General features: G+C 38.5%; 2 protein-coding genes and 1 long non-coding RNA gene across 3 annotated transcripts; all 3 read right to left on the bottom strand.

The window, feature by feature from the left end:
- Nucleotides 1–3,410: 3,410 nt before the first annotated feature.
- On the bottom strand, nucleotides 3,411–14,748 carry LOC113683279 (uncharacterized). Its single transcript, XM_089182095.1, has 15 exons — nucleotides 14,549–14,748; nucleotides 13,495–13,562; nucleotides 12,731–12,813; nucleotides 11,769–11,896; nucleotides 10,459–10,607; nucleotides 10,307–10,365; nucleotides 9,796–9,874; nucleotides 9,467–9,511; nucleotides 6,914–7,038; nucleotides 6,430–6,570; nucleotides 5,733–5,793; nucleotides 5,561–5,614; nucleotides 5,331–5,399; nucleotides 4,991–5,095; nucleotides 3,411–4,510 (listed from the first exon to the last, which is right to left on the bottom strand). Exons 1-15 carry the CDS (start codon nucleotides 14,610–14,612, stop codon nucleotides 4,403–4,405), a joined length of 1,338 nt encoding a protein of 445 aa, XP_089038221.1. The 5' UTR covers nucleotides 14,613–14,748; the 3' UTR covers nucleotides 3,411–4,402.
- A 625-nt stretch (nucleotides 14,749–15,373) lies between these two features.
- On the bottom strand, nucleotides 15,374–16,636 carry LOC149039827 (uncharacterized). Its single transcript, XR_016179677.1, has 3 exons — nucleotides 16,400–16,636; nucleotides 16,221–16,308; nucleotides 15,374–15,489 (listed from the first exon to the last, which is right to left on the bottom strand). It is a non-coding gene; the product is annotated as an uncharacterized LOC149039827 (long non-coding RNA).
- A 1,529-nt stretch (nucleotides 16,637–18,165) lies between these two features.
- On the bottom strand, nucleotides 18,166–21,369 carry LOC149039826 (ZP domain-containing protein-like). The gene is made up of 6 exons (XM_089182096.1): nucleotides 21,297–21,369; nucleotides 20,715–20,840; nucleotides 20,170–20,575; nucleotides 19,240–19,419; nucleotides 18,702–18,985; nucleotides 18,166–18,299 (listed from the first exon to the last, which is right to left on the bottom strand). Exons 1-6 carry the CDS (start codon nucleotides 21,367–21,369, stop codon nucleotides 18,166–18,168), a joined length of 1,203 nt encoding a protein of 400 aa, XP_089038222.1.
- Between the last annotated feature and the right edge of the window lie 554 nt (nucleotides 21,370–21,923).

The following is a 21,923-nucleotide window of genomic DNA, read 5'->3' as shown; positions in this document are numbered from 1 at the left end:
ATGTTTTTCTCTTCGCAATATGTTGTCAATTACAAGAAAACAAGGTAAACAATGGAATTGAGTCATTGTCATTGTGAGCGTTTTTCTTTATCTTGTTTAATTGTTTGGTTGTTTATAGTGTTTTTTCCAAATCCCACTCGGATAAAATTTGCGAAGCGGTTATTTGCACCGGTGGCACTTTCGCTTTGTTGATCTTTAGACGCTACCGATTAGCTGAATTTAAGTTTTACTCAAACAAAATTTTGAAACAAATTTTTGCTAGCAAGAAATTTCATCGACAATTTCGCCAGCCTGAACCATCTCTATGAGCCATCCATTTCTTTTTCTTAAGATATTAGCCAATCAGAGCTCGCGTTAGAATATAGCTGTGTTATAAGAAATTAGTCACTATATCGAATAGCTAGCAGCGCACGCGGGCAAGATGAAGTGACTCCGTTGCTGTGATTGGCTACCTGAGCGGGCATGATGGGCCCACCCTCGCCCCCTCGGGATTCCCCGTATTGATCCCAAGCAAGAAAACTTACAAAGTTCGTAACTTTTGGACAATGTTGTCATATAAATAGAAAAAAATAAACGACCCTCTTGGGTTTATTGTGCTGCAAACACAGTTGGTTTTCACTATCGGCTCTCGAAATAAACAGGCCATTCTTGATTCTTATCAAAGCGAAATCTTTTGCTATACAATGAATCTTTTAATGATTAAGCCAAGGGAATATAAACTCTCTTGACCAAATTAAACTTGTATGGTCAAGATTACTGGATATTAGCTTCGTTCTTTTTCTACTTTTTCATGGACCGAGACTTCGTCTCAGTCCATAAAAACGCAAAACAAAACAAAAAAGAACTCGGCCAATATCCAGCCATTTTGACTTCACCCTTGGTCAATAACGCACATGAATATATTTTATGCAGACCCATACAAATCTGGAAAGGGAAGACAGCACAAAAAATGCACTTCGGAGCCCGGAATTTGTCGGCTAACGTGTAAGTCGATGGACTTCCTTTTCCTTGTAATTCGGTTCATGAAGTGTTAACTTCAGCACTGATGACAGAAGTATATCGTCAAAATCTGTTACACTTAAGAGTCTGAGCCAATGATACAAAGAGAGCTATCGCTTTTGCGTCCGCCAATTTGATGCCAAAACAGGGGCCGCGCAGCAAGTTTTCGAGTGAGGGGGCTAAAGAAGAATGCGTGAAGGAAAATTTTTTTGTTAAATTATTTTTTGTTTAATTTATTTTTACTCTTGCAAAAAAGTGGGGGGCTAAAGCCCCCCCAGCCCCTCCCTCTGCGCTGTCCCTGCCAAAGCATATCAGTATTAGCATAAGGTTTTGTAGCCAGTGCTTTTCAACCTACGTCTTTAGCAAATATAAAGACGCTGATTAATATCAGTGAGTCCGCAATATGCCATGAATATAAGTCAGAGGATTCTTTGGTGGAACAGCTGTCACTTTCACATCTCAATGTTATCGCAGTTAAACGATTGCATAGGAGCCTTATTACATTTAGGACCGAACGTTATTACATTTAGGGCTTTATTACATTTAGGACCAAATGTTATTACATTTAGGACTTCAACACCTGTTTGCTGAATTATGTATATATATTTAAGGAGAAGTTACAAGTTAATCACCTCTGGGTGTTAAATGGTCAAAACGTAAGTCCGGAACATCACAGTGCAGTAAGAAAAATTGAAGAAGAGGTAAACCTCTAGTTTCGTACCCCGACTTTCCGCGGCCAAGCGATGGGTTACATGGCAGGATCTGGGTACGAGATTATAACGCTGCTGGAAAATATCCTAACGATTACAGCGACTGCAAATGCAGGAAATATGAGACTAGACTCGAAAAAGCGAATAGATTTAAACGATAGATGATTACACGAAGGAGGACGATATAATGTCTATTAGACTACGAACAGTCCCTCCTAATCGGCGAAAGCCGTTGAGCGAGCCAAAAATTAGCAAAAAAAGGACAGGAAATTCTCGTTTCCGTTAGGCGAAAGAAACCACTCATCGAGCGCTACACTCCCAGAGTCCACTGCAACGCGCTCACATGAAAAAGGAGGGACAGATCTTAGCCTAATGTCTGAAATCCAGTATCAACTTCTTGTTTTCCCTGACTGTTTCTTCTATTTCCCATTTGATGTCCGGCTTCAGGCTATACAGTACAGTTGGGTAGAGGTGATTTTATACCTGTTAGGGGATAACTTGAAGACGCCATGAAATTTTAAGGGGCAGTTTTAACGCAGTTTTATCGCAACCAACGAAAAGCTGTTACTTTTTGGTAAACAGGAAAGCACGTGTACATTCAGACACCTGTATTCTTTGCACTTTGAATGAAAGATAAACCCTTTAAGAGGCGATATCTGGAGGAACGGTCCAGGGCATTTCTCATCGGAAAAGTGTTTTGCCTCAAACTTTGCCCATTAAACTATCTTTGGTAGTGAATAGATAAAACCACATTGCCTTCTGGAAATACTTAAAAAAAAAAAAAAGAGAGAAAACATTGATAGAGGGGTTTGGAGAACATTTCAATTTTGACATATGTTTCTTCAGAGATTTGCCATAATTTATTTAGAGACATCCATTAGACATGCAGGTTTCTGAAATTAGTGAAAAGTACTCTTTCTTTCTCGGGTGAAAAAAAAAAAAAAGGTGTTAGCACGCCACCGGGAGCTCTTGAGATGAAGCACTAACATTTATTTCTCTTCAATGTTTTTTTTTTTCGACCTGCGCCACGGACTTCGCCGAAAAGGAGGAACTGCTCGTAGTCTTATACTGTTATCGCCGGTGACACTAAATAAAATCCTGTAGTTTGGCCCTGAAATTTTCATACAGGTTTGAAGAGTTTAAGCTCTCTAAACTCAAATATAAAAGAACGCCAACCATTTTCCAAGAAGAGTTTCTTATTAAAACGTGGACCGATCGCTAATCGAGACAGAAACATTTGCCAGATTTTAGCTGTTTAAAATATTTAGAGTATCAATCAGTGTGTTCTAAAACATCTTTAGGACACTCGCCGCAGTGACACTATCATAAACGGAGTGTTTAGACTGACAAAAGATTTCAAGCTAAAAGGTAACAAGCAAACGCGTTTGCGTGAAATTGAGTCCCTTGTCAACATGACAGATAGGAAATGGGAATTTTTTAAAGAATATTCATCGTTTGCAGAAATCCTCTTGTTGAAAACTCAGCGAAACTCCGCGATAAATGATGACTAGTCACTTCGAACACTTTCTCGCGTCTTACTTCTCACCGGTGATTAGACCCTCTTTATTTCAATTAAAAATTCGTACTCTTTTTTAAACCGAAAAATCTCGGACAATATAAACCAAAAAAAAAAAAACATCGGTATATTACTCCAGCCTTGCATTTATACCCTGAAAAATCGCAGGTAACAAACAATTTCAATTTGTTCTTTGATAAATATCCTTTAAGTTTTCTTCACTTGACGCATTAAACAATCACTTATCTTGGAGGCTTCAATTTGTTATGTATTACATATCCCTGCATAAGTTAACACAGCGGTCAAATGCCTGAGCATGTGAGGATATTTTAGAGGCTAGGTAATGTGCTTTCAGGGTATAAATACCAAGTTGTCCTATAAACAACCACACGAGAGAGTTGCGGTGTCTGAAAACCTTCAACTTTTCGGTAAAGCAAAAAATAAACGGTAATTCAGCTGGAAACCCGTAATCAAATAGGCTTTCTGTTGGAAAAGTCTCGAGTTTTCTCTTTCTCTACTTTATTTACTTTTACAGATTTACCTAAACGTGTCAATGCTTTTTTACTCGTTTCGCATAATTAGCGTGAAAACGATTGTTTCTCATGCGGGAAATTGGCACGCCGCTGACTTAATTGATCCCCTTGCGCATGCCCGATGTATGATCACTGTGCTGCATATGCTTCATCACAGTAATCTCTCGTTACAAAATGTACCCTATTTCCTGGATGAAGATAAGCAAATTCGTCTAAGTCTATAGTTCCCATGGCTTAAGATTGGGTATTGACAGCCGCAGTGCTGGTCAAAGAGCCATATATTTTAAATTTCACAAGGTTAAATTCTCAACAACTTGTAACAAATCTAGTTTTACCAATGGTGTATTAATCACGGTGACCCTTGTTGGCACAGTGGTGCAAAATGACTAAGACAATTCATATAAGTTAATAATTTACATCAATATCATACCAGTGCTACGCGGTGTACTAAGACTCATTATCCTAGCCACCCTTTTCATCTTTCTCTTTAATATAACTATTAAATATGTGATGATCTCTAAAAAACAAGCGAGCCAGCTCCCGCATGTAAAATTTCCCTATTCTTAAAATATTTCGGAATTACAATGTCACAGAAATAAAGATAAAAGTAGCAATCAAAAGGCCTATTTAATTCTTGTGCTTTCCTAAAGGAAGCAATGGTTTCCAGATCTCCTGCAGGGCTCTCCAGATCCGACCAGCTCTGACGTCACTTGAAATGCATTTCTAAACTCGTCGATGTTGACATAGGCACCCTGGATTCACAAGAATAATAAATGCATTTGCGTTTTAGAAAAGTCCCAGAATTCTTCTACTTAAGGCTGTGTATTACAGTGGCCTACGATTTTCCTCTAGGAGACCAACCTTATCGTTGTCCCTTAAAAAACCATGCGTCTGAATATAATAACGAAAGTATATACTTCCATGAACACGCATCATATTTTTTATTCTTCCGGGACAGACCAGGAAAGCTTATTAGGAAAGTTACAGGGGAGGGGATAGGTAAGATCTTTAACCCCTCAATCCCTGTGAGAGACAAATATCCAATTTCTCCTTACATCATTATTGCTGAATCACACATTAAGATAAGCTCCTGACTGTTCCACAAATTCTCCTTTTCAGCTTCAAAGGAAATGTATAAAACAGTGTGGAGAAGATAAATACCGATTTAGGGTGTAAGGGGTCACACGGTCTACGCGCTTGAAACTAAGAGCACTGTTTTCCACGATTCATACCTTAAAGTGCCTAACACCGCCATTTAAGTTGAAAGAGTTTCTTCCGTGAAGAATACGCCGATTGTTGAAACATACTAAGTCTCCTTGATGCAACCTCACCGATTTCTACAAGAAAAACAGACAAACTTTTAATCCACTGTTTCCCCTAAAATTGCTCCTAGCGAAAAATCAACAACAATAACAACGAACAGAGGTCTATCGCCACCTCAGTAACCCAGCTATCACATGTGAGAGGCATGCTATTGAAAGAAATTTTACCCATGCAATCTAGAATCGCGCAATCGCAAACGGATGTTTTTAACGCTGCTTTTAGTGCTGATTTACTTTAAAATGCATTTACCTGTAAAGGAGATTCTTCCATCAACTTTGAGAATAATCTATAAGCTCTATAATACGGCTCAACATCTTCCTGTAACAACGAACCAATAGGAATTCAATAGCCGGTGTTATTATCAAGTCTCATTCTCACGACATGCGTCGAAAAGTCAATCATTTTATTCGAAAAGTCAATCATTTCTAAATAATTGTAATAATTATAAAAATCAGAATAATCAAGCCGCTGATTCTTACCTCCGGAACTGACAAGGGACCCTCAAAAGGTGGCGCCCAAGTTACGGCCACAATCTAGAAAATGAAAACGTTGGAGTAAAAGTGCTCACTTTGTTTATTTAAAAACAAACAACCCATTCCAGCGTTATCTACAAGGGTAAAATTTCAAGTTGGATTACAACAGGTACGATACCTCTTTATCTGGACTGAGAACAATGTGCGGTCTCTTGTAAACTAACTTGACTGGATAATCCCTTGATAAGAAAACACCAAAACCAAACATAGAAATAAAAACAAATGGATGCAAATCATTCCTTACAAATTATTGACGAACAATTAATTCAATGTTGTGTTTCCTACACGAATTTGCCATGAGGAAGCATCTTTTCGAGGCAATGTGTTTGGGGGAAAATAACGTTACATTTTAGGGTCGGCTAACACGAGGACGCAAGAGAAAAACCAATCATTTTGAAGCGCCGTTTTTAACAGAGAAAGAAGTGCTTGCCACTACCTACAATGTGTAGTAGAGAAGGCATGGCGAAAGTACTCTAGAACTATCTTTAATTTTGATAGTAATTTTGTTCTTTACTTCAAATTGGTGAATCATCAGTGTATAAAATCGCTAACGTACGGCTGACCTGTACCGTATACGTATCTCTGGAAGGTCTGGGAATCGAACCCAGCACCACTCTTCACTTCAAAAGTCCTTATTAACTCCTTGTGATATTTTCCAGTGATCTTATCGGCCGTTGTAATATAATCGTATAAGTTTTAGCACACTCAATAAAAATTAAGCATATCGTCTATTCTTGTGGCAACCGAATCGTAACAGTTCATCATTTACCGCTGGGACTGTTACACACAAGCGTTCTACATTAAAGCGGTGATACCTTTCAAAATGTATCTTCTGAAATGTTCCGGGAATTCTCACAAGATCATCAAATTCTTTAGGAAATTGTTTCCTGAATTCCTCAGCAACGTAAAAGGCATCTAGAAATAAACTTTCCCCACCTTCGATATCAGAATCAAACCTGCGCAAATAATGAAAAAAAAAGAAGCAGAACAACTATGCACCTGACAAACTCACAATCTATACATTACCGAGCTGTCTGTTAAGTTTAAAATAATTCATAGATAGCTTCCTAAAAAAAAAAAAAAAAAAATGCATATCACGGAAAACCGTGTACTGCTTTTAATCCAAAAGAAACAACAGTGAAGGCGCTTGGCACGAAAGCAAGTAACAAGCGCGCAAGAGACTCTGGGACGCGTGATTTCTAGCTTGCGCGTTTCGATCATGGTCTCCATCACTCACGCTCGGTCAAATCGAGTGCCCACAATGCGTGCCAATAGACCTGTCATTACATCTTGTCTTACCTGAGGCAGTGCAAAAGCTGTAGTCCAGGTGGAGACTCGTAATAAGCAAGATCTATGTGGTAACTAAGGCCTACACTGGAATATGCAATATTGATTGGATTTGGGGTGGAAACCACGTCAAACATCTGCGACAATAGAGTACAAAAAAAAAAACACATCTCATTGAATACGTGAATAAATAAAAGCATATCTAAGCAAAATAGCGTAGTTTTCAAGATTCCCAGTGAGCAGGTAAAGTTCAAATCAGCGAGACTAGAAGACCAACACAAGGGAGGATTAAAAGCACAATAGAGACATCTGACTCTCGAAGACACAGACCTCCGCCACTTCAACACTGGAGACCACCTTCTCCAAACGAAGTACCAACAAGCAGAGTGAAAGAAGCGCTCGATAATCTCCACCAACTTCAAGGGTGACAGTGGAATTGAAATTTAAGAAGCATGGATACCAATGGTGAAAAACAACAACAGGAGAGCCGAGCGACAGCGGACCGCTCTTAAAATACATCTTCCAAATGAGTCAATTACAGCTGTCAAATACCATCCAATCACAGCTGTCGAATACTAGCCAATCACAGCTGTTGAATACTAGCCAACACAGCTGTTGAATATCAGCCAATCAGCACTGATGCATATTCAGTCGACTTTATCTCCAAAAGAAGACCAGAGATCGTTTTCAGTCACGTGACCACTTTACAATTGGCCGCCATATTGGTGCACATGTAAACAGTGAACTCGTATCGCGTGAGCTCTAAAAAAAGGTTTTGTGTGCGATTTTTGGCTGTGGAACCCGAACTGTTCGTGATAAAGGAGTTTATATGGCAAGAATTCCTTCAGTTGTAACGAATCAAGGCGACGAAATAAGAATTCTTAGCGAGGAAAGGCGAAAAAATGGATTTCTGCCATCAGCCGAAAAGACCTCACGGACAGCATTTTGGAGCACGGACGAGTCTGTGGTAGACATTTTATCTCAGGGAAAGCTGCAAAACTGTGGGATAGGTACAATCCAGATTGGATTCCAACCCAGAATTTAGGCCATAATAAATGTGATGCCGCAGAAAAGCTTCAAGCAGATCTAGAAGCTGCCGGGAAACGAGACGAGAGGGTCAGAGATCGTGAGATGAAGCGTGTTGCGGCAGAAAATGAAAAGCGGCTCAGGGAAGAAATCGAGGCCAAGCGACAAAAAATTGGCGAACCAGGGGAAAAGGTCAGTGACATTTCTTTCAATTTGGACTCAGCGATGGAAGTGGAAACTGAAACAGGAACAGCTACTCAAACTGAGGGGTTCGATTATTTATTTCACATCTCGACTGCCAAACCACCATTCGATGAGGCTTACTTCGCAAATGACAACGAGAAGGTGAGATTTTACACTGGATTGCCTGCTTATGATGTCCTGCAAACAGTTTTACCGTATGTTTCGAAATTCGTTGTAAGAAAGTCGCCAACTTTGTCACATTTTCAAGAATTTGTTCTCACTTTAATGAAACTTAAACTGAACATGCCAATGCAGGATCTTGCTTACCGCTTTGGTATTTCCATTGCAACAGTTTCAAGGACATTCTCTGCATGGATGGTCGTCCTTGATGCTAGATTAGCCTTTCTCATAAGGTGGCCAGAGCGTGAGGACTTATGGCAGACCATGCCTCAATGCTTTCAAGTTGCCTTTGGCAACAAAACTACAGTAATTATTGACTGCTTTGAGGTCTTCATCAATAGACCGTCCAATCTCATGGCCAGAGCATGATGTGATGTGATGTGCGTGACTGTTGGCTTGGTGTTTGTTGTCATGTGCGTGACTGTTGGCTTGGTGTTTGTTGTATCCAAGACCATGCGCGCAGTTTATTGTTCCATCTTTCTCGGTAATGATCCAGATTGGAATCAAGGCCTCATTCATCCGCTGAGAGTGCCGCACTTTCGCCAACACGACAAACTTGCTTGCGACCATATGCCCTTGCACGTTGTAAACAAACCCCGAAACCATTTGATTGTAAGCTTCCAGACTGCGAAAGGCTTTAAATTGCTTTTGCGTGTAAAAGCTGGTCTCAAGAACCAAATAACAGAGTAAATCTGTCGATTCAACCGGCGGAAGACAGTCAGGTTCGAAGTGTTTCCCCTCTATCAAGGCAGGATCGATTCCAATCGTCGAGATTTTCTTAACGTAGCGCTCTCTGACTTTCCGATCCAGCTTTTTAGCGTAATCAATCAGACAGTGGAATTTGAACAACATTGTCAGGATCAGACGAAGAATTTTTTTTTCCTCGGAAGCCATAATTTTCGACTGTGAACTGAGAAGAATTATAACTTTGGACTCTGTTTGCATATATTTCTTACTGAAACACGTGACTCGGATGTGCACCAACATGGCGGAAATTATTTCTGTGACGTCACGTGAAAACGATCTATCGGTGTACAGTCGAAAAACAGCGATACACATTGGAACTGGACGTGAAAATAGTGATCATTACTATTTAACTTAATTCTGTTTTTTTCTTCTTCATGAAAATGTCAGTCTATGTTTATGGTCAGCCACCAAGTCTCTTTGTTAACCTACTTTTCCATAAATGGTCTCTTGTATCGGTCCAATTAGTCTTCCAACCTGAAATGTCAGAGAAGAATCGAATCATCAGTAGTTAATAAATAAACTAAAAAATCATTGTAGAAGAAATTTATTTTAGCGCGTTGCACGGAGCTCTGGGAGTGAGGAAAACAAAATTACTTTTCGTGCGCCTCACTGCGCATGCCAGAGTTCCGCGCGGCACGCTTACATCAGATCTCTTTTTTCACTGATTTATTTTTAAATCTCGCGACGGACTTCGTCGAAAAGGAGGGACTACTTGCAGTCTCAGTAATGAAATACAAAAGATCAAATGGCACACAAACCTTCAACACATTTTCCTCATCGTCAAGAGGAACATTTTTAACTAACGAAACACCATGGTCACTTAGCTGAGACAGCATTCTGTTGAAAGGACGAGGATAAACCCTGAGTTTAAATATACACGACCAAACTTCCTAATCATAAAAGTCTCACAGAAAGAAAAGGTAAAAAAAAATATTAGTCTCAAAGACATTAAGCATTTAGAGAAAGATGTTCTTTGTCTTCTCACCAGCGTGGGGCAAAGAAAAAATTCTGAGTTTTCATGAGGAATCGAACCTCAGACCTTCGTATTCCGCGCTCCGATGCTCTACCACTAAGCCACAGGCACTCTACGATGAGGGAGGTCTCACAAACATTGGGCATTTATTTTCTACAGACAAAGTATTCCTACATGTTCGTCAGTTTTTCCTCAGCTGCAGCTCATAGACCTAATACTTGTCAAAATAAGTACCGGTAGCTTTTCTTGTTGAAAGCTTTTTTGAGCCGAGCAATACATACATGTGCGGAACTTACTTCCAAAGACCTTCCCTGGATTCCATAATGGTACTATATTCAACCTCTGGCAAACTGTGCTGTAAGAGAGAGTGAAACATGAATATAAGATTGCAGAGCACAATAGGATGAACTGTTACTAATGCAAGCAATTAAGGCTCACACGGAAGTACCTCGCCAATATGAGGTTGAGTTATCCTCCTTTCGTTGTCTAATTTTCTGGCCACTTCAGAGTAACAATTTTCTCTCAGCCACTGTAAGTTGAGTACACCTTGGTGGTCTCTTTCATTCTCCCATTTCACTTCAAGATTTTCCTTATTTTCTGCAAAATATAGAAAAGAATGCTGATAAATTTAATTTAACATACAAAAAAAGGTTGAGCAGGTCTTATTTAGGCAGGGTGGCCCTTTCAGTACTAGGCTAGTATTAACAGGGACTTACATCAGTGCCCAAAATATGTAATTTCAATGCACGATCTTTTCCTTGCTTTCATAGACTCATCCTGACATGAGAGGTTTTGGGAGAATGATACAGTTATGCAAACCAGAAACAGAGACATGAATAAAGTCCCCTTATGATTTTATATTCAACCCCTCTTAAAAAATATTTGATGTGAAGCTGAGATGTTTTAGCTGTGTTAAACCCTTTTCTACCAAATAGTGATAAGTATCTTGTTTCTCCCAAAAGTATCACCCCAAATCACACATTAAGGTCATGAGAATAAAGGAATTGATCACAGACTCAAGAGGCTCCTCACCGTTAGACAAATTCTACCTGTAGGCACCTTATTAATTGTATAGAGAACAGTACAGCGAATATGCGTACTGATGTTAAAGTGTAAAGGTTAACTTGTCTCATCTAAACACATCTGTCAACCAATGAAAGCATGCTTTGTTTTTTAGTTTTTCCATAACTCGTCCCAAGATCTGATTGATAATTCTCCCCTCTAGCTGCTACACATTTCCTTGTAAATTAGTTCATGAGAATTGAGTGTTAATTAGATAGGTCTAGATAACAACTTCTGCCTGATATGTTTGAGGTTTCTCATTACCTGTTTGTTGGATAATGTATGGAAATAATAGGAAGAAGTTACAAGTGAATTACTTGTGGGAGTTAAAGGGTTACATACGACTACCATAGTTTTTCATCAGCACACAATATGTCCAACCAAAAACATGGAAATGTAATGAAAGTCAGGAAAACTGAGAACTTGTTATCATCACTTATCATGACTAATAGTATTTATTCAGTTAATCAAGTAGGTTGAAAGGACAAACATATTGACAGACCAATCGACAAGGATATGGAATAAAGGTAAAAAAAATTACTCAATCATACAACTTATATTTGCAACACTATGCACATTTATATGCACATACATCTTAAATCAAAACAATAAAAAAGAGAAACTTTTATCTGAAAAACTGCCTGTTTGCTGCAATTAGAAAAAGTTTTCCCTAATGATTCATGTACAGGAACTTACTAGAAAGTGAGAAATCTGAGATTTCAAGTGGTTCTGGAATGGAAAGGGTGTCAATGGTCCTCTGGCCACTGTGTGACTGCTTGCAGTGTTCACACTGGCAAGAAAACCTTAACCAGCTGTTATGAAACCTGATTAAAGTAAACAAAACAAAACAAGTCAAAAAGTTAACTTTAGATGATGGCTCACAATTATTATGTTTGAACACAAGCCATTAATGAGCTTAAAGAAAACGTGAAATAATTTTAAAAGCAAGTGAAACAAATTGTGTTTTGATTTGACCACTGGCTCATGTTTTACAAACTTTCCTTGTGCTCTCCCAACATCCTGTAAGCTTTTTTACGCTTGTAAAGCAATAGAAAGTGTGGTTAATTTGCTGCTTAAAAAACTCATTACTTTAGATCGAATTTAATGTGAATCACCATTATTAACCCTTTACATCCCAACATTCATATCCTCATTTTGAATACTGTACTCTATCAGTTTCCTAAGGTGCTAGCGAGAAGAGTTTGTTTTTAGACAATCAAGAGCTTCCTTTAAGGAAGTTAGTAGGTAATCATTTCCATTAATCTTGTGACCTGAATATATGATTCAGGGGTGAAATTCTTAAAGAGGAATTACATGTAGATGCTTCTTTCTCTTACAAGTGAAGGGTTAACAGAGGTATACATGTAGCTACAGGATTTTTCAATGGGAGGTCACATCTGAGGATTTCTGCATGCCTTACATGAAGGGGCATATACCACTGTCCTAATTTATCAGCGGGCTCATATTCATGCAGGGAGAATTGCATGAAAATGCAAGTGCCAAGGAATGGAGAATCTAGCACAAGATAAGATTTATGCCAAGTAGATTCACAAGCACCTCCTGACCCCCCAACTACACCACTGTATATTAATCAGAGCTATAGTGTACCTGTGCTCATGAACTGAAACCATAATAACACAATCAACTTGTCTACTTGCCTAGATTTATGTCCATCATTCCATTCTATTTCTAAACAATCTTCAGCCACCAGAGCTTTAATGCAATTTATACTGGATGTGATCTGTAAACCAAATTAATGTCATGGGCAATGATTACTTTTTGCCTAAGAATTTCATGTGTGAAAAAGAAAAAGACCAACTAAACTATATTTAATATTTAAGAACTTAAATAGACCTAAGAAAAAAAGGAACTTTTAAGTTCTCATAATTATTATGATAGAGCTTTCAAATGTATAGACGCAATCTCTTCTTGCACTCCCCAAAACCTCCTGTGACCAAAACATTATTTCTGACTACCTTCTTATGATTCGAATTAATTCCAGTTTGAATTTAAGGAAGTGGGGACTTTTTGGAACCATGAGAAACAACTGAGCCAGTCCAAAGTTGGGAACATGTGGCTGCTTAATCTCAACCATAAATAAATAGAGATTACAACATCCCCTGCTAACCTCACATTTAAACCACAAGAGACATCTGCCCTACATGTTATCATTGATATCTGCGAGGACTAAAACATCTTCCCAACTGTAAATACCATTTAACAAGTTGAATCCTCCTTTCTTTTAAATTTAGTCTGGTGCACCAAACCTTGACCTAACCAACAACAAAAACAGCCTTTTCACAGCTAAGCAGCAATTTTCTAAACAGTCAAAGACCACATGACTGTAGGGGAAACATTTTAAGTGAAATAAAACTTTGATCATACAAAGGAAATGTTTATCATTTATCAAGTAACCACTAACCTTTGTTCTCTTCCAAATAAAATGACAAAGGGGTTGCCTAAGACTTGCTCTCAAAAGCATGACTGACCCTGTTTTGAGAATGATCAGAAGCAATAAAAATGAATTGACACACTGTGAGGCAGTTGTACTCAGTTCAACAGTAGAGAAGCACATGCATCACATACATTGATGATGACTTCAGCTCTCAGTACTGCACTCATCCAGACAATCAGACTACATTATGAACACTATCACACCACACACAATGTTTAAAATTTTTTTACAATATGTTTAAGCTTTCAGATTTTGTAAACTCATACTCAAATTGGCAGCGGGGCTGCTTATTACTATATATGTAGTTAAAAGCTAAATATGTTTGTATGGCTCTCCCTTTTAAGAAGTAATTTTCAGCTCACAGTGACTCTACATGAAGTTTTTCCTTTGTTACCTTACATCTATCCCTTAAGGTCTAATTATGCCCAAACATTAAAAAAAACACTACTGCATTAGTGCAGAAAAAGAGAAAAATCAAAAACACCACCACCAAAATTATATTTTCTAAGTAAGCACGATAATGGATAAAGCTTAAGGAAATAGATTGGATTTACCACTGATTGTCGAGGTTAACCCTTAAACCTGTAAGATTGACTAGTTTCTAATTTCTCCTTATAATATCACCCTTGAATCAGACAGTAAGGTAATGAGAATAGACGACATGATCCCCAAGTAAAGCATCTCTTGATTATCAAACAAATTCTCTTTGTCAGCACCTCAGGAAATGTATAGTAGATAGTATGAAGAATATGGATACTGATGTTAGCAGGCAAAAGGGTTCATTTAAATTTTTCAAACTTTCATAGTAACTAATTTGTCCTGACAGTATTAGATCTGAATCAAACCCCTAAGAGTGACTAGCATCAAAGTTCTCCTTACCACATCACCCCTGAATCAAACATTAAGGTCATGAGAATAAAGGAAGTGATCACCAACTAAAGAGGCTCTTGATTGTTAGACAAATTCTCCTTGTCAGTACCTTAGGAAATGTTTTAGAGAACAGTATGGAGAATACACATACTGATGTTCGGGTGTAAAGGGTTAAACTTGCTTCTCTCTCCACATGTTGATTTCAAGTCTGTCATAAAGTTTACAATATTGATTCGAACCCTCTTTCACTTATCATGACTTTGTTGCCATTCAGTCTAAAAAAAAGTTAATTAGTATAACGACAACAAGACAAGTTAAAAATAAAAATGGCTCCATTGTTCTCAAGATCCCCGTCGGCAAATATTTTCACTGATACTTGTTAAATCTCAACTACGACCTAATCTTATTGGGGCAAAACTTTTACATACCTGTCTTTAAACAATGAACGGCTGGTTTTTCTTTAGCTTATTGAAAAAAATATATGCAGAGAACACCGCAACGAAGACAAGAGACGTATGAACTGTAACGCTTGAGTTAAGATGACACGCACTTAACTAAGTGAGACAAACCTTCATCGCTTCTATTTAACTGTTTTGACAACTTCACATGATAAGCAAGGATTAAACACGTGTAGGATAAGAATCCCCGTCGGCAAATGTTGTCACAGACTACTAATGTTACATCTCAACTACGACCTACTCTTATTGGACAAATCATTTATATGCCTGTTTTAAACTTTGATCAGCTGGTTTTTCTTTAGCTAATTGAAAGAAATATGTGCCGAGAACACTGCAACGAGGACAAAGGTCGTGTGAGCTGTAACGCTTGAGTTAAGATGACACGCACTTAACTATGTGAGACAAACCTTCATCGCCTCTATTTCACCGTTTTGACAACTTCACGGAATAAGTAAGGATTAAATACGTTAAGGATAAACACAATAATATATATATATATAGATATATTTACCCTCGCCCGAGAAAACTTAGGGCAGATATCAATTTTACGTGACACAAACTTTATAATCGTAGTCGACCCTCAGACCTTCAAGACCTCGACGCCATATGTGGTATCCAGACCTTTCGCACAATACTAAAAGGAGAACAAGTGGACGGGACTAACGAATTTCGAGGTTGGAAATTGCATTAGACGAACGATTGATTTCCGTGTCTTGCCACTTTTCGAGCGTGTTTTTCAGAGTTTTCCTCTTAACTGCCTCTCTAGGGTTAGCATTAAGCGTAACTTGGTCGCAAAGAAGTTTGCCTAAAATATTAGGGTAGTTAGGAGAGTGTCTCTGTAAGAGCGGTCCGGTCGATTATGCTTGAGACACGGATTTCGCTCATTTCTTGTGTGTTGTAAGACATTCATGTACCTATACTAAAACCACAATCCGTTTGATCGGATCTCTTTATTTTTCCGAGTTTTACGGAAATTAAATTTCGCTCGACCGAAGGCTTGTCGTGACACTTTTCAAGACGTTAATTTGAGACAAGTTTGGAGGACAATTTACAAAAAACTACGGAACTCAGCAAAAAAACAAATAGCCCAGCCATGTATATTAACTCTATCTTATCTATCGAGGCGACTTTTGTGAGGATCATGTTTCAATCAAGGAAACAGAAAGACTTGAATGACACCGTATCGGTTCGCTTAAGTCACACACGCGAAAACCGATCAAATTCAAGGTAAATCTTTGAAAAAGTGAGGCGTTCTTAACTGATACAACTAACATGGTTAGGAAGTAGGTGCCATAGAAAAGGTAGCTACAGAAAAAAACTTTGCGGCCCGACCTTTACGAAAACTTTATAACTCCGTGAACTTACCTAATTTTCGGCAATCTCCAAGTTTGGCTGGCCATTTTGAGGGAATCGTCAACATGAAGCGTAGCAGATATAAATCAAGCAGGTAGATCTAAGACCGTCAGAAATACATACGAAAGCAATTCAAATGAACTTTACTTTCAATTAAAGCGGCAAAATTTGAAATTGTTCGTTAAACTTACCATTCTTACATCCCCATGCGACCATTTCTTCCAACAATTCAAAAACTACAACTTGTACTCGAATTCCCCTCGTCGATTCCACCGCAAGAAATGACCTGTGCCACCCCAGCTTCGACTCGAATGTGAAGTACGAATCAAATAACATAACTGCTTTATCTTCGAGGCAATATCACGCTGGTAGTTTGATTTTCGGATCGACAAGAACGGTGATCAGGAGGCGATCGCTATGTTGACCTCATAAACGTGACCGCTGACCAGCCGCTGAGTGAAAACAGTATAGCGCGGGGTGGGGTGGGGTGGTTGGCGGGCTAATCGTCATAAGATATTCGAATGCATGCTTAGAAAGCTCTAGGACTCCCAGTCTAAACAGTGAAGGCATGCTTCGTGGTACAGACAACTTTCATTTTACTCTTATAACTTTCTCCTTTAAATTAGAACTGGTATTAATTAATAGAGTTATCAATATATTTTTAACGGTGGTACCTTTTTGCTTATCGTCTGTGGTATAAGAAAAGGTGTCTTGTCCACCAGAACTTTTAATCATGCCCCATTTCACGGAATAAACACTATACTTAGAATGTTTGTTCTAGGTCATTTTTGCTGTTCCCAAGAATATATGTAAAATGATAGAGATTTGATTCATTCAGCCGACACGTTCTTCTAAGTTTTGGTGCGTGCAGGTTTTTTTCTATCAAAAGTCGCGCGCAACACACCGGAATTGAAAAATCGGACACCGGGAAACTTTGTTGGAAAATAGCGGTTCCTTCACCTAGCATATTTAATTGGAGTTCCTTTATATTAGGTAAGATTAAAGGATAGTTTTTCAAACTTACATGTATAAATCTAACTATAGAGTCTAACGCTTCTGACTGTCTTTTAAATGATAATTAGATAAGTGACTGAAGCACGAGTTTTCTATAGCCTTCGGAGTTTAAGCTCAAGTCGGTAATTAAGCTTTTTTTTAAAACGAATCAAATAGCGCGAAGTACACTTTTAACTAAAATTGCCTTCGTGTTTCGTTAAAATAGTATAATAGTATGAATTTCTCTTAATTTACAGAAGAGCTACAACCTTTAAGAACTATAGATGTCAAGGAATACCCGAGCCGATGAGATGCAAAGGATCCTTGCTAATGTGAATATATAGATGCAAGCGTAGTCAAGCTAGAAAGAACAGGCTTTGATCGAATTCCTCATAAGATCGCCTTGGGAAACAAAATGTAATGATGATCAGTGCGAAAGGACTCAAGAGAGTGCAAATATACAGTAATAATTGCTATGGAAGCTGTTACTTTCGTTATTACCTATTTTAGTAAATTCGTTCCCTGGAACGGGTAGAAGAGTCCATAAATACTCCAACATTCCTTCGTGCATGTGTTTGTGGTATGTGTGCAACAAAATCGAACAAATTGACCTTTCAGGCTTTCTGAGATAAGAGCGACCTTGCAAGATAAAAGAAGTGAAAGAAAGTACACAAAAGTTTTGTCTAAATTTATAGACTACTTTATCTACGAGTCAGTCTTTGATTTAGTAATGATTTTTGAACACCTAGTTTCCAGGGTTCTTTCTCTTTGTCCCTCAGGAAAGACTCCAAGTACGAGGTTGAAGGTCTTGATTGTGGCCGGATAGCAGGAAGCTGTAGTCGTTAAAAAAAGGCGACAATGTCTCTCGTACACAAGTTTTATTATATTCTATTATCAATGATTACTGAACATAACTCTTCAGCTAAGACAAGTCAAAGTGGTCCAGTTATTGTATTCACGCCTCCTAATCTTCTGGCGACACACTAAGAGGAAAGTAACCCGCGGCTTGACTGGACTTCTTGCGTGACATCCAAATGATTCCCACAAGGCAGAACACAGAAATTGTTGACATGGAAACGACTGCTGGGACGGTTACACCTACAAGCAGACATTCAACAAGTTACGTTGTGATCTATAGATCTTTCTTTTTAACAACAGCAAACAACATAAATTTCGTTACATCCTTTGATAGGGTGTTTCAATAAAGGTTCCTAGATTGCCAAAGCTTTAGGATGGATTATTTTGTGTTTGTGTGTCACTGCTCTCTTATTTGTCAGCGTCAGAATTCATCAAAGCATAATGGGATCTTTTTTTATATATATACATATTTTTGGTAATATCGGTTAAACTCCATGTGTATGTGGGTAGGAAGGACAATGAATGACTCAGTCGATTGCATGAAACGGCTGTCAGTGAGGGAGCCAAGTGCGAGGGAAACTGCTTCAAGAACTTTTTCCCGGTAAAAACATTGTAGCTAGTTAATCCGGTATTATTCTTTACCGCTAAGAGTTGATCCAGCGTCTTCTTCATCAGCATAAAATGTTAGTGGTCCCTGGGCCAGCGAGTATATTTTGTCATCAGTGGTGACGTCACGCCTTCTCCTATCTCCTCGAAGGCATCCTTGAGCGCATCTCGACTTTGGATCTTTTGAGTCACAAACCCTTATTTGGCAATGGACAAAGAGGAATGGGTGTTTGGCAATGAATTTAAAGCTTTCTGTGGTGAATCGGAAGGTGCCTACAGGAGATGACTTCATGATACTGGTAGTTTCATCCACAGGGCACCTGAGGATAACAAAAGAAACGTTTATCACTGCTTAGAAATATGCACCAGTGCTTAAATTAAAGAATACAAGAACTTGTGTATCAGAATAAGTGAATAAGCCAAAGCACCTGGTACTGTAGAAAAGTGCAGCTATTTTTCCTTTTCATTATTTCCTATTCTCCTTATGAAGCCCAAGGTTTTTTCCATCTCTGAAAACCCAGTTGCGGTGAGAAATTCAAGATTTTCACTGAAGTGTAATAAAAGCATAACTTACCCGTTGGTAATGAGAGGATATGATGTACCGTCTTTACTATCTTGCGTGGGAGTGGCGACACAGTTTTCGCCCAACACTGACAAAGTCTTGTCCTTGGATTTCACAGATGCCTCGAAGTACAGATCCTGCCTTAGTTTGACTTGCACTGGGTAGTCTTTTTCAGTATAGCGTGACTTAAACCTGGTGGATAAAAAAGAGAATCACATGTTTGATGCTAAATATGATGAATGTGTAAGTATCAAACTTGTCAGGAGTCAAGGTGGTAAGTCTCTTAGCAACTGTGGTTCTGCGTCGGTGGGAGAGTGTAACAGGGTAATTTAGCATTATCAAATTAGTTAATAACGTAAATTGGCCATCGCTTTGAGCGTTAGTTCTTCGTCAGAGCGAATGACAGCGGCCTAACGCTTTAAACGTCTAACGGTGGCCAATTTACGTTATTAACTCAGTTGATAACACCAGCTTGCCCTGTCATCACGAGTCAGTCAGTTGGTCTGGTAATATCATAGGTGAAAAATGTTGAATATTGGTAATAGCCCAGACTACGTTTTAAACTTCTCTCCAAAAATAATAAAATGATGAAAAAAAGGATTGATACTCTAAGATGTTAGTGGATCAATTTCATGTAGTAAGGGCCGTGCAGTAACAAAAATATCAGGTCATCTTTGAAATAACTCCTCTGAATTAAAATTTACCTGACTATGTTGACTATGAAAACAATCGACGAAAACACCGACCAGTCAGCGATGTATGATCTCATGAAAATAATTATACTAGTTGCCATGAATCCATACAGTTGGAAATTAATTTTCTTAATTATAAGTGGATTATCAGGAGGAAAAGAAATCCATTGATATACTCATTAGATCCGGTTTAAGTTGACGAAAATTCAATTTTCCATTATAGAGTAAGAATACCACAGCACTGACTTACTGTTGGTCTGAAAACAGATCCAGGGCAACAGTAAATTTTCCTTTTCCATCTTCGTCAAACACCAGTTTCTTGGTATCAGCTTGGACTCCAACGGCGGTTGCAGCTTCAGTATTTTTATAGTAGCAGCTAAAAGGAATCTCAATCTCGCGAACTCTCGTTATAATGGCGTCATTTTTTACGGGAATCTCCAAGACAGTGTTGCTGTAGACCACGGCACCCTTAGCGAATCTTGCGGTTGTTCCACAACCAGTTAATGCAGTATTAAGGGTGAAGTGGGTTTTGGTTTCCTTGGCAACGCATTTGACGTCTCGGAGAGTGACATGTTCACGGCTCAAACCCAGGAGGAGGATCTTTGGTAATGTGATTGACATGTCATTTTGGCCGCACTTGACAGAAACACCGGAAGCTGAGAGAAACGAACAGTAATTGAGTTAATTATAGAAACCGTCATAGAGGAGAATAATGCATTTTCTATTAAAAGTGAATTCCATCTTGCGTCAATTGTGGTAATTTCAAGCTCAAAATGATGTCATTTGGCTGCTTACCAACACAATTGCGACCATCTGGCGCCAGCGTCAGCTCGGGGTCTGGGCAGGAGCAGATATAGCTACCTTTGGTGTTAGTGCACTTGTGAGAACATCCGCCATTTTTTACGTTGCACTCATTGACATCTGCAGAGTAGGACAACACAGCATTAATTGCGTTGGATTTCTTCAATTTTCCTATCGTTGTGTCGCAAGCTGTTTCACCGAAATGCATTGGGAGTACAGTAGTTTGCTTAGGTATGATAGAGTAATACAAGATAAAAGTGTAGAATGTTTAGAAGTTTAGAAAAACTTAAGTGAAGATACAAAGTTCAACTCTGAAAATGATTAAAGCTGAACACTTAAAATGTTAAACGAAACTATATGCAACGGATAGTCGTACACAAGCATTTTTTAGCAGATCTCCCATACTTTCTTCCTCGTTTCAGTTTTCAGTTTACAAAATACCGTGATAGCTTTACATTTCAAAAATTGATGCTGTCAGAGAGACATGGAAAAAGGAATTGAACATCTTAAAGTCCATCTTGTTTCTTATCTTAAGAAACATACTGAACATGAATTCACAAAAGTTCATGCCCTTACCTTTTCCACTGGTGGGCGATTGACTCAAGGTAAACGCCAAAGTTATCAACAAGAAAACACTCGAGATTGACATGATAGAAGGCGAAGGACGGAGCTGTACAATGCAGTCTATGTCCTCCGGTAAAGAGCAAAAAAAGTATATGAGAGTTCCACGAATTTCGGTTAGACTTAAAGGCAATCAGTTAACGCTCAACTAAATAGGGTGTTTTTTATTTAAATCGGCGAAGGATCGCAAATTGCAGTATGCTTATTTGACAATTCACGAAAGACAACAGTGCATATTTGATCACAAAAGATAATCATTAGCACCAGAAGGGAAAATGATGTGAAATAAAAGAACGCATACTAACGTACTAGTGTAAGTAAAAAGCTGTTGATTAATCTAAATGCATTTTTGCTGAGCAGCATGCACATTTTAATTCATTTGTTAACGATAAATTTCTTTCTTGTGAAGGAGTTGACACTCATTACGTGACTTTCTTTTTAAATTGTGCAACTCTTAGTTCAAAGAAGTCAACTACATTGAAATCATAAACAACAGCTTCGGAAACTCTCTTATTTTTACAAACTTTCATATTGGCTGTATGAAAATCGGAAAAAATGACAACAGCATATCTTAGTACGCAT

The sequence above is a fragment of the Pocillopora damicornis genome, chromosome 9 (assembly GCF_964200805.1).
Source record: "Pocillopora damicornis chromosome 9, jaPocDami1.2, whole genome shotgun sequence".
Classification (NCBI taxonomy): domain Eukaryota; kingdom Metazoa; phylum Cnidaria; class Anthozoa; order Scleractinia; family Pocilloporidae; genus Pocillopora; species Pocillopora damicornis.
The sequence above is the reverse complement of the archived record's forward strand: the minus strand, read 5'-3'. Positions and strand labels throughout refer to the sequence as shown.

What these genes read in the sequence shown, in the direction of transcription:
- LOC113683279 (XM_089182095.1), bottom strand. Translation starts at nt 14,612, where the DNA reads ATGACAGACTTGAAATCAACATGTGGAGAGAGAAGCAAGTTTAACCCT. An exon ending in TCCAGGGAAGGTCTTTGGAA is followed by an intron (nt 9,875 to 10,306) that starts GTAAGTTCCGCA and finishes TCCTTTCAACAG; the next exon opens with AATGCTGTCTCAGCTAAGTG. An exon ending in AAGAGACCATTTATGGAAAA is followed by an intron (nt 7,039 to 9,466) that starts GTAGGTTAACAA and finishes CTATTGTCGCAG; the next exon opens with ATGTTTGACGTGGTTTCCAC.
- LOC149039826 (XM_089182096.1), bottom strand. Translation starts at nt 21,369, where the DNA reads ATGTCAATCTCGAGTGTTTTCTTGTTGATAACTTTGGCGTTTACCTTG. An exon ending in GATCTGTTTTCAGACCAACA is followed by an intron (nt 19,420 to 20,169) that starts GTAAGTCAGTGC and finishes TTTATCCACCAG; the next exon opens with GTTTAAGTCACGCTATACTG. An exon ending in TATCCTCTCATTACCAACGG is followed by an intron (nt 18,986 to 19,239) that starts GTAAGTTATGCT and finishes TGTTATCCTCAG; the next exon opens with GTGCCCTGTGGATGAAACTA.